This window comes from Patella vulgata, chromosome 5 (genome assembly GCF_932274485.2).
Source record: "Patella vulgata chromosome 5, xgPatVulg1.2, whole genome shotgun sequence".
NCBI lineage: Eukaryota > Metazoa > Mollusca > Gastropoda > Patellidae > Patella > Patella vulgata.
Window position 1 is genome coordinate 58,567,725 of NC_065883.2, and position 15,728 is coordinate 58,583,452.

General features: G+C 32.2%; 1 protein-coding gene across 5 annotated transcripts in view; it reads left to right on the forward strand.

Annotated features, from left to right (window-relative positions):
- LOC126820734 (ral GTPase-activating protein subunit beta) overlaps positions 1–15,728 on the forward strand; it is a 40,681-nt gene that overhangs the window by 953 nt on the left and 24,000 nt on the right. For 3 of the 5 annotated variants that reach the window (XM_050548827.1, XM_050548830.1, XM_050548829.1), the window contains exons 2-14: positions 786–1,056; positions 1,622–1,820; positions 2,752–2,916; positions 3,312–3,332; positions 9,336–9,569; positions 10,303–10,563; positions 11,029–11,172; positions 11,619–11,822; positions 12,378–12,607; positions 12,859–13,004; positions 14,702–14,805; positions 15,110–15,244; positions 15,382–15,483. In XM_050548827.1, the coding sequence (XP_050404784.1) occupies positions 853–1,056; positions 1,622–1,820; positions 2,752–2,916; positions 3,312–3,332; positions 9,336–9,569; positions 10,303–10,563; positions 11,029–11,172; positions 11,619–11,822; positions 12,378–12,607; positions 12,859–13,004; positions 14,702–14,805; positions 15,110–15,244; positions 15,382–15,483 (2,149 nt within the window). In that variant the 5' untranslated portion in view covers positions 786–852. The remainder of the gene's footprint in view (positions 1–785; positions 1,057–1,621; positions 1,821–2,751; positions 2,917–3,311; positions 3,333–9,335; positions 9,570–10,302; positions 10,564–11,028; positions 11,173–11,618; positions 11,823–12,377; positions 12,608–12,858; positions 13,005–14,701; positions 14,806–15,109; positions 15,245–15,381; positions 15,484–15,728) is intronic. The other 2 variants (XM_050548828.1, XM_050548832.1) reach the window with 1 other exon arrangement.

Sequence of the window (15,728 nt, forward strand, 5' to 3'; positions counted from 1 at the left end):
AAAAAATGTTCCATGTATGTTCAGCTACAACGCAGACGACGAACATAGGAATATTCCGGTGGCGAACAAGTTTGATTCACAAACATTTTGTCAGAACATTCTTGTTCATGATTTTTGAATTCGCAGACAGTGAACAAATAGATTGGAACAATGTTTTCATAAATGTTCGGCTAAAATGTTCCATCGTCTGTGTTAGGCTTTACATTACAAATCAGATGATCCTAATTGAATAAAAAATGTATTAATTTCTTCAACATATCTCACAGTGCAATATATGTATGTGTAAACTAAAATGAAAAACTGACATAATTAGTGAAGTAGAATAGTATATAATAAGCAATATCTTCACCACCATCATTGATATAGCAACTCATGAAGATGTACCAATAATACCAGTCTGGGGGGTTCCCGGGTGCTGATTTACATTGTTGGAACCTGGCTGTCAAGAAATTTGACATCTAATGACAAACCACTGTATCTTGAAGTTTTGCTGATAAATATTCTTGTATTTCTTAGAATAGAAATATAAACTGAGAAAAAATGATGTGCAGGACACACTGCATGGTGCCATCCATTTTAGATTGAAATTAGTTAATTGTCAATTTTACCAATGTTTGGAAAATCTTGAACTGAGGAGAGACTTGCTCTACCTCTATTACATCTTAGACTTGAACATTTATTCTAGTATAAAAATAGGCATTTTATGAGTCATCTCAAATAATGAAATTTTCAATACTGAGAGTACTAATCTGATGTGTGCTATTAATAATGTTATTTTTTTGTAGATTACCCGGTACCTGGTAATGCCAAAAATTTGAAGAATCGGAATTGACATAGTTCTCAAACGGCACAATGTATGCTGAGTGGGCATCATTGCAAGATGAGATACATTATGATAAAGGCAATCAGTCAGTTTTACACAAGTTCCCTGCTAGTGTTGGTCGTGATGTAGCATGCACTGTGGTTAAACATATTGCTCAAAATCTAAGTATCGCAACAACCAGTGGGGAACCCAGTACACTAGAAGATGATAAAGATGTTAAATGGACAATGGAGGTTTGTAAATATATATATCTAAAATGATATTGAAAATAAAAGGTTTAGATTTCGATTCAAATGGACTTAAATCAGATTCAGACTTGATTTTTAAAATTACGTTTGTTTAGAAATTATTAAAATGTTTTGTTTTTGGCTCATATTCAGAGGGAAAAGCATTTGAGATCAATGAAAATTTTCTACCATTATTCTGGTTGAAGTTTGTCATTTTGGATCAGAGAGTGTCTTACAATTGAATCAGATGAGAACATTCAAAATTCACCTGAATCTAGATTCATATCTTTTTTCATTCAGTTAGAAGCGAGTATATCACCCCGTTCTGATAAACACCTCTAATCTAAATCATGCTGCTCTATACATAGACTCATTAATAAAATTACATTTGAACATGCGACACAGCCTCCATGTATACGATGTAGGAATTAAAATCAAGTTAAAATATTATAAGTTCAAAATGTTTTGGTAGTCCTTCTGAACCTATATTTTTTGTAAGATAGATAGATTTTATAGTTTTTATGAAAGTGTTTTCTTTAATTGTCTAGTACATTGATCACTTTTTGAACAGGTACTGTGTTATGGACTGGGCCTACCGTTAGTGGAACATACAACTATTAAAGATTGTATAAATGTTTATTGTGAGTGGTTGACAGCTTTAATGACACCTAAACCATGTGTTCCACGATCAGTAATAGATGATCCAAATCCATTCGCTCAAGTTATGTTACACCATCTTTTAAACTTATTTAAACCAAGACAAGAAGCAGGTGAGTAAATAGACAAATGTTTTCAGTATTATTGATCAAAAGCTGATGATTAGATTGTTATCAGTAGTCAATTTAAATTGAACTTGATCAAATTAAATGATAAGGAAGAAGAGAGACATTTGTCATATTTAATGGTGCATGAACAAATTTGTATCAGATTCATAAACATTAAACACTTCTTTATCTTAACATATAAGTGTTAGATAATCAGTATTTTGTTTTCATAGTGTCTTCAGAGATTCTTTTGGCAACAAAGTTTGATCCAAGTGATCAACCTATATACTTGATACCACTACAATTTTCTTGAAAGTCAAAAATAGAGTTGAAGACAATACACTATCTGAATCACTTTTAGTAAAAAAGATTCTGGTCCAAGAATTATTTAAATCAAGCAATTGTGGCTTAAGTTATCGCCATTTAAAGTTTACCGGTGCATTTGATTTTAATAATATCACACTGCCAGAAATACATTAATGATAATTCTGCTCGTTCTTCGAGAAACTTTATTTTGTTCCCAGATGAGGTTAATTACATAGGAAAAGAAGTCTTTACATTGTTGGATTGTTGTACCTGTAATCAGATACATTATTAACAAGTAGTCCTGTATGTGTGTAGGGTTGGGTGGCCGAATGTTTAACGCATGCACATTGGATCATAAGGTCTGTCTTTGAGTCAAGTAGCATGGTTTCATTTTCCCGCTTGTATGTGACAAGGAGTAGGGTTGCCTCTCTAACCTTGTGGGTTTTCTCCGGGTCCTCCGGTTTCCTCCCACTGCTAAAGATCCCTAGGCGCATGCGAAATATTAAAATAAAATGGAACCATATGTTAGTCCTGAAATTACCTGGTTTGTGTCGAGTGGACGTTAAACCCCATTCCCCATTTCTCTCTCTCTCTTAGTTAAAATAGAATTCATAAATTTGTGTTTTTTTAGGTGTAGATTTGGTTAATCGCCAAGCGATATTGTGTCATAGAGTACTGAGAACTATAGAAACAGTAGCTAAGGAATCCAATATTCTGTCTCGTGCTACATGGGAGACATTACTTAGATTCTTACTAGCAGCTAATGATAGTCTGTTATCACCTCCTACAGAAAAAGGTATGGTATCAATTATCCTTTTAATTTTATTGTTGATGGTTTATTTATCCTGTGCATTATTATTTCTGATTTCAACAGACTAGAATGATTTATCATTTGGGAAATATTTTCCACTAATTCAGTTATTGCCCATTTGGTTATTTTTTAAAATCATTAAATTTTGACTTTTTCTCTTGAGAAAAAAAATGCAAAATTTGTGGCATGACTTTTTGTGCAACCATTTTATGTAAGTGTGGATAATTTTTGTGTCAACTTACATAATTTATTTGATTAATTTTGAAATTGAATGATATTTTGGATGAACATTTTAAAATGAGATATGCGATTGTTTTGTTTTTGTATTCATTTAAATATTTGTAACTAACATTAACTGCATGGTTTTCTGTTTTACGCAGACGATACAGGATTAAGTTCATGTAAGTTTTATTCGGTAAATTTAGCGCCACCATGGAAATTTGTTTTTATATTGTACACAGGTTAATGTTATGCTTCTTGTCACGTCTGTCTCTCTCAGTTCATATCTGTTCGTTGTTTTTCTTTTTATTTTATTGATTTTTAAAATTCTATTTTAATAATCTTATTTTAGCATTCTTACAGTAATTATACTTAGAATCTTGATATTAAGATATTTTCTTGCAGGAATTTGTTTTGATCTTAAGTGGAAAGTTTATTAGTTTTATTAAAGATATATTTGATGGAGAATCAGGACCATAGTTATATGCTACTATGTGTTGAGTTGTATGTCTAAAACCACCCCAAAATTTATTTTTTCAGTCATAAATTCAATAGCTAGCAATTGACAGGGATTAGATTTCAGATAAATATCCACCATTTGTCGTCTTTAAATAGCAGTCAGCCACAAAACCATACACTACCTCTAAAGAAATGAAATTAAAAGAGATGGTTTTCAACGTCCTGTTTTTTTCGGCACCAAATGGGCTGATGAAGACTGGCATGCCATGCAGTGGCCAGACAGCAGAATTTCCACACATTCTGTTCATTGAATTCCTACTGTCAAGGATTCTTTTTTGTGAACACTTATGTGTTCGTGGATGAACTTCTTCTACCTTGACAATCCCTCGATCCTGCACCTCTGACACTGGATTTGACACTAGTTTGGGCTATCCTTGATTTTTCACTATAGTCTGTCATATGTCTGATCTTGCCATTGTATCTCTAATGGTAAATGCTGGGAGGCTGCACCACACATAATTACACAAAACAAATCTGCGGACAAGACACAATATGCAGAAATCGCAAACAAACGTATCATGTATCAGATTATGTGAATGGATCCGGGGGCTAGCCGTAAGTGTCCACTGTGTTGTATAGTCCCTGTACAGTACATTACCACCATACAATACATTATTTCATGCTACATGTAAGAGTATACTTTTAAAGGCATGAGAATTTTTTTTTTAATACTTTTTGTGTGTATATTACATTTGTCCAGTCAGTCTCTTTTTAGTTTATGATCTAGATCAAATTACCTTTGGCAGTTTCTTAACCAAAGACTATGGCCATGATGGTCTAAAAATGTCAATAGGTCAAACTCAAATCCATTTGTACTGACTGTCAATGTTTCATGAAATAGTCTGTACAATTTGTACGACAGTCTTGTGTATTGTGTTAGTAATATTTGTTTGATCATCAAGGATTTTCAAATTTAAGGAAACATTTTTACGTTGGGGTCTGTTGTAACTTGTGTACAAATTTGTTCTGGTCCGGTAGCATCATTCTGAAGGATAAGAAATGTTCAACAAACTGCATGTCACATTACAAATAATATACCCATGTAATATTTCGTAAGTACTGACCCACTTGCCAATAATTAAAATCAAATTAACCAGACAACAAATTTCTCCCCCTACCTTTTATACATGAAGGGTTATCTGTACTTTTACTCTCTTGTGTCTGTGTTGAGATGACAGCATCCTCGGTATCCTCAGTGGTTTCAATCCGTTCTACTCCACTAACCCCTGGGTTAATCTATGGGGGAGAGACGTTTTCAAGTTATCCAACCTTGATGGTTGTGCTATTTTTATCGACCAATCCCATAAATCGTTAATTGCAAAGGAAGTTGGCATAGGGAAGTAACTCTCAACGGACAAGGTTGGGAGTTAGCCTAAATGAGAGAAGTCCAAATTATTCTAAATGCGTATTTATTAACAAAAAATTTATAATATATATTAATGAAGACCATGCGTTTATGTTGGTTCAAGAGTTTTATTGAGAACCGTTCGTTAGTTCGTTCGCCGAGTTTACATCCAACTGATATCATAGACAAGTTTTTGTGAATTAAATATCTAAGTATAAAGGCCATTTTACACGATCCCACTTCTGTTCAAGAACACCATCCAACATTTGTAGGATGATGTTCAAGGTCATGATCGCATGAGGCGTCCACGAACATGTCAATTTACACCATACAACATTTAGTGAACATGTTCAAGATTGTTGATGGATTTTGGAGAGAAACCTCACTGTTCCATCATGGATTCCCACAGAAGGTTGGTTTCCATTGGAGCAATTAGCAATCAATCAATCAATCAGTTAGATTTAAAAGACAATTAGATTGCCCCATTATATATTATATGTTAATCTTAATCTCAAGGTGACAAGTGTCAAACCAAATAGTAAATTCTAATGGCCTTTAAGTATCTCATCATTTAATGGTATTGGTTACTTAATATAGAAAAAAATGTTCCATTTTGTTTTAAAGTCATGCTGAATAATTTCCCAGTCATACATTGTTTATTGACAAACTATTTATATTAATTATAAACTTTATCAAATTACTTGAAATTAAATGTAGTTACAGTTACAACAACAGTTTTTATCACCACCGCCCTTGATGTAATATTTTATAAAAATGACAATTGATACAGAAAAATCTATTATTGTGGATTGATTAAGACTTTTATCAAATTACTACTTGAAATAAAATGTAGTTACAGTTATAACAACAGTTTTTGTCACCACTGCCCCTCTCTTTAAACTTTATTTTTGCCTTGTGATATTTTATAGAAATCCCAATTCAAACAGAGAAATCTATTATTGTGAATCGAAGATTATTTTGAGCCCAATTTTCTTGGTGCTTCATGGTAGAAAAAAAATGAGGTTGTCTGTAAAAAAGATTTTTCTTTATATAGTCAAAAAGTAATGGGTAATGGTAATTAATAACATTGCTACAAATGGGAAAGTAATTGTCATGTGACCCAATACACCACGTGACCCAGAGAAGCATTCTCATTGGTTCAAGGCCTTGAACACTGTCCTACCATGTTTAAATTAATGTGCATGCTCGAACACCATCCAACATGTTCAAGCTTGTCCAAGCTTGTTCACAGTTGTTCAAATTCCCATACACATGATAGGACATTTTCCTGCGAACATCATCCTACAAATGTTGGATGATGTTCTTGAACAAAAGTAGGATCGTTCGTTTCTTTTCGTTCGTTTCTGGAGTTTTACGTCCACTTCCACCTAGGGTGATATCTCAGACAAAAAAAAAAAAAGTAGGAACGTGTAAAATGGCCTTAAGTTCAATAATAATAAACATAACAGAATGAAACATTTCAGACAAAGAACGAATAGTAATAATAATAACAAAAGTCAAACATATAGATGTTATACATATTATTTGAAATCAGCAAAACATACCACAGATTTTGATAATGCAATTAAATATAAATGAATTAATAATATATACATAACTTACATAAATCATTCAGTAAATGGACATCAATATGGTTATCTACCCTTATAAAAACAAAGTGAAATGACAGGTTTGTAAACTGTTTTTTTGATTGGTTTGTAGACTATAGCTACAATCAAGGCTAGGGCAGATAATTTGAAATCATGGAAACCCTATGGATTAACCCGGGGTATAGTGGAGTAGGACGGAATGAGTACACTGGGAATACCAAGGATGAGATGACAGCAGAGTTGACTTGCTGATCAAGTTGAATCTAAGATTCCATCATACCAAATTATTGATGAGGGCCCAATTTTTCATTTTCTTTTATTTGCTGGTGTTTATTTAAGTTTGTAAATTATGTTAAGAAAGCCTGTGCCATGTTAAATATATTTGCCTATATATGTATGACAGTTGTACTAGTCGCTAAGACTCGCTATTTCATTCTACTATATTCTGTGCTTTTACTTTTCTGTCCAATGTTTGCATGGAGATCTTAGTTTATGTGATTGTTTTCAATTTTTAGAATATTAGATTGCATGTTGATGTAAGCTTAAAATATCTTAAATTAGATATTAGAATATGGGATTTTTTTGTGCAATTTGGACAATCTAGCTTTGGTGTTGTGAATAAATCATGATTATGTAGGAGTTTTTATGAGCCCACATTTTCATGTGGACATATGCCGTCACCCCTGTCTGTCCATCCATCCACAATTTGTTTGTGGACACTCTACGGGTCACAATTTTTATCCAATTTTGACGACCCTTGAAATATAGTTCTATCTCCCAAAGATCTTGGCTCCTTTCGATATTTGCATGTATCGGACCATAACTTAATGGATTATGGCCCCCGATTGTATGAAATGTCACGTTTTAAACTTGTGGTCCCTCTAGAGGTCACAATTAATATTCTATTAAAAAAACTGTTTGAATATATCATTCTTACACCATAATGTCGGTTGGGTTCGAATTTCGTGAAAATCGGACCAAAACTACCAGGCAAAATGTGCGTCCCTCCTACGGAAATACATGTAGTGTAAACATATGGTATTGTGAACCCTCTAGAAGTCACAATTTTGATCCGATTTTGATGAAACTTGAAATGTATGTTTATAACCCAATAATCGTGGTTCCTTTTGATATTCACGCATATCAGACTGTAACTTTCTGGATTTGGCCCCTAATTTATATCCAATTTTAAAATCCGTTTAAATATATTCAAATTTTGGGAAAATCGATACGAAACTGCCCAACAAATTGTGTAAAAGTATGTCATATGAAGGTTGTAGACGTCACAATTTTTATTTGATTTTGATGAAAGTTAAAATATATCTTTGTATCCCAAAAATCTCAGTCCCTTTCGATATTTATGCATTTCAGACCATAACTTTCTGGATTATGGTCCCAGATTGTTCGAAAAATCGCTTTTGTTTTTAGTTTGTTCTCTATCCATCTCTTGCAAAATGTGGGCCTATCTTGCCTGGCAACTGCTGGTTAGAGTCTTGGTATGATCTATTTAAACTTCATGTAGATTTTAGTCTTAAGCTATCAAATGTATAAGCACTTTAAAGCTACATTATGCAGGCCAATAAAATACTTTTTGCCAGGATTTGACCATTACATTGGGTGAGTTCAATTAGACTGTTTTCAAAATGTGACACTGATCTTCCAATCCATGGCTTGAGATAGACTTGTTTCAAGATTCATTGTCTGTAGTGTACTTATATTTATTATAACCAATAGTAATTTTCAGTGAGTTTTTTACAAAATGCTTCGCTGTAACTAAGCTAGTGCCTGGATTTTCAATAATTAGCTGTGTTGAGGGTTTCATTAGAACGTACAATATAAAACTAAAATTACATACACTGTAAATATTTTCTTGTCGAAAGTGATTTGTGTCTTTTTAAAGCATGTCGTCACTAAGCTTTACAGTTTTATTTTACTATACCTTGTTGTTATAGTAGGCCATTCATCGGACATATTAGGATTGAAATTATTGATTTAATCAAGTTCTATTAGCAAACAATATTCTCAAGCAAGACAGCAAGAATTTCATTGATAATGAATATAGAATCTTGGAAAGCCTATTGTTAATTTAGGGTTGTTTTTAATTTGTTTCTATGGTAATAATAACTAATTTTCTATTATCATTATACACATTTTTGTTTCTTTGTAACACAGCTAATTTTGTTATTGTGATACTCAATATATTGATCGTCGATTTTGTTTCTTTTGGGGAGGGGGAGATACGATTAAGTTACCATGTATTACTAGGCATGTGTAGAATCAGTTTGGCATGTTGTTATGTTGATTGTTATGTTCAGAATCCGTTGACATGTCATGTTTAGTATTTACCCAGGTGATACCATGGGAAGGATTGAATATAGAGAATTATGATCTATGATAATTTTGTGGTCCTTAAGAAACAACATAGACTAAAATCTTGCTATACTTTATATGTATTATATTTTGATTAATGGAAAGGTTCCATAGTCTCTTATATTAGTGTCTTTGTATATCTATACCTGTAGGAAAAAACAGTTTATTTGTGACAAATTTGGAAATTTTTACCCAAGATTACTTGATCCATATATTTAATGGCTAATTGATGCAGTACACTTCTAAAACAAAAAAGGTGTGTGCAACACAGACACTTAAAGCGATATGGAAACCTATCCAATCTATTTTACATATTATTACATTATCTTTGTATATTTCAGATGATATTGGTGATCATCTCTGTGAACGTGTTCTCAGTGTCTTGTTTGGAATATGGCTAGTAGCATGTACCAAATGTTTTCCATCACCGTCACTTTGGAAAACGTTTCGTAATATGTGTCTATTTTGGCGACATCATGAAGGACTGGTACATCAGTGGCACAAAGTAAACTTTGCTTTGACATCCAGACTTATGCGCAATATGTATGGTCCTGATTATCCAGAACTTGTCATTAGTATGTTTCTTTATGAAATTTATCTCATTTAGACATTAAGTTCATATAAAAACCCAATGCTGCAATAGAACCTCATTCATGAATAATAGATTTAATTTTCTTAGTTTTACAAGCTTGTGCCTTAGTATTTATTAAAAGTTGATGTCACTGTTCTGATTTTCACTTTTAGTAAAAACTGTCAAATTTTAATCTATAGTTAACCCTTAACTGGTCGACGTCATTTTGACGTTATGACGTCAAGTGGTCAGGCTAAATAAAGGCTGAAGTGAAATATTTTGTATGCCTATTTCAATCGACAACTGCCGAATAATTATAAGTGATAGACTTTTGACACCAATAAAAAAGTTGCTGGGGATAAGTTGATCTATAATTTGCAAATCATTCTAAATCCTTTTCATCAGAAATATCGTCTTCAGAATCGGTGTCATCGATATAATCCGATTTGGAATAATTCATAAGTATTTCAACCACTTCGAGCGTCTTTAACGTTCTCGACGCCGTTAAATTACGATGTTCGTCAAAAAATGTTGAACAAAGACATGTTTTTCTCAATGCCCTTGACAAGACAAGTTCCTGTCTGACATGCATGCGTGGCCATATCAATTATATACGAAACTAAATACTCAAATGTGGCTAATAAAAAAGATTCTTGCTGTGGTCGACTTTAGTCCACCATGACCACTTAGCTGTATAACGTTGTTTTTGTATTTATTTGTATGTATTTGTATTTTAGTTGAAGACGATTCTCAGATTATACCTGATGGTATGACAAATGAATGTATTGCTCAGACCTGGTTTCGTTTTCTACATATTGTACAGAATCCAGTTGATTTATGTCACCCTGAAATTATAAGTCAGACACCAAAATTTTTACAATATGCTCTAACTAATCAAGCTGTCGTAGAACCAAGTCAACATGAATGTCTGTTGAAATTGCCACCCATATTTCATAAAGCTATGAAAGGAGTATCAGTCATGGTCAATTCTTTCTTAGGTATGTTGACATTATTTGACTCAGTGCTGTAATGCCAATGGTTTTAACTTCAAGAAAACCCCTTATTCTCATTTTACTGGCGTTGTGCCTGTTGGGTTTGCTAAGATGTGTGTCAGACATACACATTAGCTGTAGAAAATCAGTTAACAATTTGGAATTCAAACACAAGGATTGAAATTACCCTTCTCAGGCAAAGTGCTGTCTTTCTGCATTGAAATCTCAATGATGGAAATAAATCTCAAATTGACCTACAATCATTGCTTATCCATACCTTTCTGTGATGATTAGGTAGATTTTAAAAGTAAACTTGTGCATAGACACAGTTAATACAAAACTGATGAAAAAAACAACTACAGTCTGAGTGAAAGATTTTGCTGCTAGTTCTTATAAGCCAGACTAAATTTCATAAATTCAATATGTGATTTTTATCCATTTCTTACAAAAACATTGTTTTAATTTCGCCAGGAATTCCTCAGACAGTGAAGTCTGAAGGACGGGCAGCTAATCAGACTCCAACAGGTAAAGCAGCCACACCCTCAACACCACCTGGACAAAGAAAACCTGCTGGTAATCCTATAGCTGTATTTGCTGGTTCACTAACACAGAGAGGTAAAGAACATTCAACTATTCTAAATGTATATATTTCTAGTCCACAGTATAGAAAAATCATCAGATTTAAAAATCTCAACAGAATGGTTGAATCTCGACCATCTATAAAAGCCCACAAATTCTGAAAGGTAATTGTCTGTGATATCACTTCCATTCTAATTTCCAAGGCCTGTTTTCCATGTATATGTTTTCGAGCTGGTTCTCGTCAGAGGAAAAGTCGATCTAATGCAAATGTAATGGAACTCTTTCACTGTACCAGCGAAAATGCGTACATAGAAAAACAGGCCTAACTGTAAAAAGTCATGGAAATAATTAACATGGAGTAAAACCCTGATTTCAGTTTGATCAAATGTTTCGTTAAATATGAGGGATCTATGTCCCAGTTCTTTTCACCATAAATTTTACAATAAGATTAATGAAACATTTGATTTCCGTTTATATTTTAGCTATATCAAAAGAATCCAAGATTGCTGTTCAGAAATCAGTTGTTACTGCTCCAAATGAAGAAACCCAATTATTATCATTAGAAAGTAGATGTCAGTTTGCACCTGCTAGACCACACTGTAACAGTATATTACATCTTTTTAGTGCTTGGTTATTTGATGCTGCCCTGGCAGGAGTGAAACTACACAGTTGTCATGCTGCACCAGGTATATGCTCATATCTTTTGCTGATAACATAAAGAATCAGTACAATAAATATTCCACACTTAAAATTGGATAAACAAAGAGACAAGTTCATGTTTAATTAGACAAAGAGAATACTACAGGTGACCAGTTCTGTCAAAAAATTAATGCACAGCTTTATGCAGCAGTATCTGCATTCAGAGTCAATAGTAACCAAAACAGCAAATTTCACATATTTCTGTTAAGTTTGTTTTTGTTGTTTTTTTTTTTCATTTTGCTGGAAACTTAAAATTGGTCAAACTAAATATTTTGCATGTTTCGTGCTGTATCTTACCATAAATATAGGGTCTGTCAGGATTTGTTATACATTGTCTCAGTAAATAACTGTTACTAATGCTTACGCCTTCTAGAACACCCAATTCCACTTCCCATTTATTGTCCAGAATTTTCTAAAAATTTATATCTAGCTTTCATTATTATCTATCCTTTGTTTTAAAAAAAGATAATTGAACTATCTCCTTGAAGTAGACAGTCTTTATGATATTTGATTTGCATTCTGTTTCTCATATTTTATTTTAGTCAAAGCCCAGCGTAGAACAAGTTCCTTTATAGAATCTAAACATAGTTCTGTATCAGTTGATCAGTCAGATGCAATTATGATCAATGATAATACTTATGAAGCTGGTCGAGCTGAGGCATGTGGTACTCTGTGTAGAATATTCTCAGCACATAAAACAGGAGAAGATATTCAGACTGTTTATTATTCAAGATTTTATATAATCATGTATTATGGACTTCAGACTGATGAGGTAATATTTCTTATATATCATTTTATTGTAAGGTTTAATTTAGTGCTGCAACTATTGAATCATACAATCTAGGACACAGGACACTAGCGCTCTAAGAACCTTCACAAAATGTGCACAAACTTCCCTATGGATGCCTAAAAAAGGTATGATTTCGAAGGAACAATATATCAGTTCCTTTCAATCTTTCCCTCAATATATAAAATCTTAAATTTCAATCATATATTGATATTTATTGCTTTTTTGTTTTACAGAACACTATCAGTGGTGAAGTATTATCTAATTTATTATTTAATAGTTGTGATTTACTGAGAGTCGATTTAGCAGGTGTGCAGATATTGGTACCCTATATATTAAATGCCTTGGAACTTGTACTTACATCGAATACACCTAATTTCAAGTAAGTAAAATATCTGTATTTACCGGTACTTCAATCTGATAAATGATTTTAATTATGTATAAATTATACATAGTTCTTTCTGTATTTGTGTAATCTGACAAATGTTTTTAATTATAAATATTTGTTACTGATGTATTTTGTATGATGTTAATTATACATCTTCATTATTAATGTATTTTGTTTATTTTAATCTATAATTATACATTTTCATTACTAATATATTTTGTATATTTTAGTATATGATTTTAATTAAACATCTTCATTACTAATATATTTCATATATTTTAGACTTTGATTTTAATTATACATCTTCATTATTAATGTATTTTATCATTTTAATTAGATGTCTTTGTTATTAAAGATACATTATGTAAGATTTAGATAAAGAGCTAGCCATTCTTGCTATAAAAGTTTAAAAATAGATAATGAAAAATTAATATATTGAAAATGACATTCAAATTACTCTATTCTGAGCCAAGTTATCATTGTAGTTTTGCCAAGATATGTGGACACAACTACAGATCACAATTTTTATCTGATTTTGATGAAACTTGAAATACAGGTTCCTTTCGATATTGGCATGTATCAGACCATAACTTCATGGATTATGGCCCCTGATTGTACGAAAAATCCTTTTTTTAGCTTGTGGACACTCTAGAGCTCACAATTTTCATCTGATTTTGATATTTATAACCCAAAGATCTTGGTTCCTTTCGATATATGTGCATATCGGATCGTAACTTCATGAATTATGGCCCTTGATTGTACAAAAAATCACGTTTTTGTCCAATTTACGAATACATTCAAATGTATCACTGTTACACCCTAATGGCCGCTTCTTGTACTACCAAGGTTGTGGACCCTCTAGAAGTCACAATTTTTATCCAATTTTGATTAAACTTAAAATATATCTTTATATCTCAGGGGATACTCGATTGAACGTTCCGGAATTAAATTCTCTCCATTCTGAAAATAGTGTCAATCGAGTGAAAAGGAGAATTTCTGAGTACAACGCATGTGCCGACTGCATAAAAAATATCTCAACCAATCATGGCAGCTGAAACATATTTGTTACTTAAAATACGTTACGATTCTACTCACACCACCTCAGCTGTCGGGACTGGCAGAACTGTGACTGGACTGAATTCTGTATCACTTGATTGCAATTCTGTCAATTCAGGACGTTTTGGACTGACAATCGAGCACCCCCTATGTCTCTTTCGATATGCGTGCATTTCAGACCATAACATTCTGGATTATGGCCCCTGATTGTACGAAAAATCGCTATTTTGCCTGGCAACCACAGGTTAAATTAAATCATTAAATGGATGAACCGTTCTAATCTAGTTAAAATCTTGAGTATCCGATGGCATCGAGAGTTGATTATGGTCTTGTCATGTTAATAGATGTCTAATTAATAATTTATGTAACATTTAAGGCCTAAAGAAAGACCTGCAATAGGCAAATTTAGCTCTTGCATAATGTATCTTTAATGTATTTTGCCTCATTTAGACTATGATTTTAATTATACATCTTTTTTATTGATGTATTTTGTATATTTTAGACTAAGATTTTTATTGTACATATTCGTCATTGATGATTTTAATTATACATCTTTGTTATTGATGTATTTTGTATATTTTAGACTATGATTTTAATTATATGTCTTTGTTATTAATGTATTTTGTATATTTTAGACTATGTGATCAAATACCATATGTTGAGTTAAGAAAAGCCTGTGTTCACCTCTTATTATCTATGTTATGTTTACCTTTACATTTTAAAGATTTAGAGATAAAAGGTAAGTACAGAATTATGACATTACTATATTTTACATGCTACACATAAATACCAAAGATCTTTATTACCTTTATGTCTGACAAGAAATTGGATCACAAGTGTTTCTTCAGGAAAATTTTTACTACCTTTACATATGGTGCTTTCCTCACTGCTTAGCAAAATAATAAATAAAAGAGTTATCTAATGTTATTACCGATATGACCTAGGTATGTTGAGTGGACATTAATAGAATCTATTTCTCCACACCTAATATCACAGTTCAAACTTAGAATTGAATATATCAAAATGTTTTTGTTTTTTTACAGATATTTTATCTCATCCAGATGATGAAGATTGTCAGAAATCAATATCATTTATGTCTCTGAAAGTTCGTATAATAGATCTCTTACAGAAGGCTTTGTTTTTAGAGACAGATTCAAACAATACTCAAATGTTATTAGGTAAATATAATATTTAGACTATACATAATAGATATATACACATTGTTGGCTTGTATTCCTTACTATTCTTTGAATGTATTTATAAAACTAAAGGTGATATTATAAATGTTACAAATAGTTATTGTGTATTTTACTAGGTGGATTAATGTTAGTAGTGCAAGATCTTGCTACAAGTGAACAAGCTGAACAAATAACATTACAACCACAACATGATATATCAGATACAGATGTACATGCAGGTTCGTGCAGATTTTATTCATTTCTCTCCTTTAAACATACATAATCCAAGCCAAAGTAATTTTGGCTAGGATGTTGGGTTTATTGACGTTTTGATCATTTTTATTCATCATATCATTGTAAGTACTGAATGAAATTAAACTATTTTTAGACTGATATTCCTTTTACAGGTTTAAGTTTAACAATATTGTAGTTTGAATGAAACTGACAATCTACCTCTTCGTCTTGTTAAATCAAGACTTTTGGT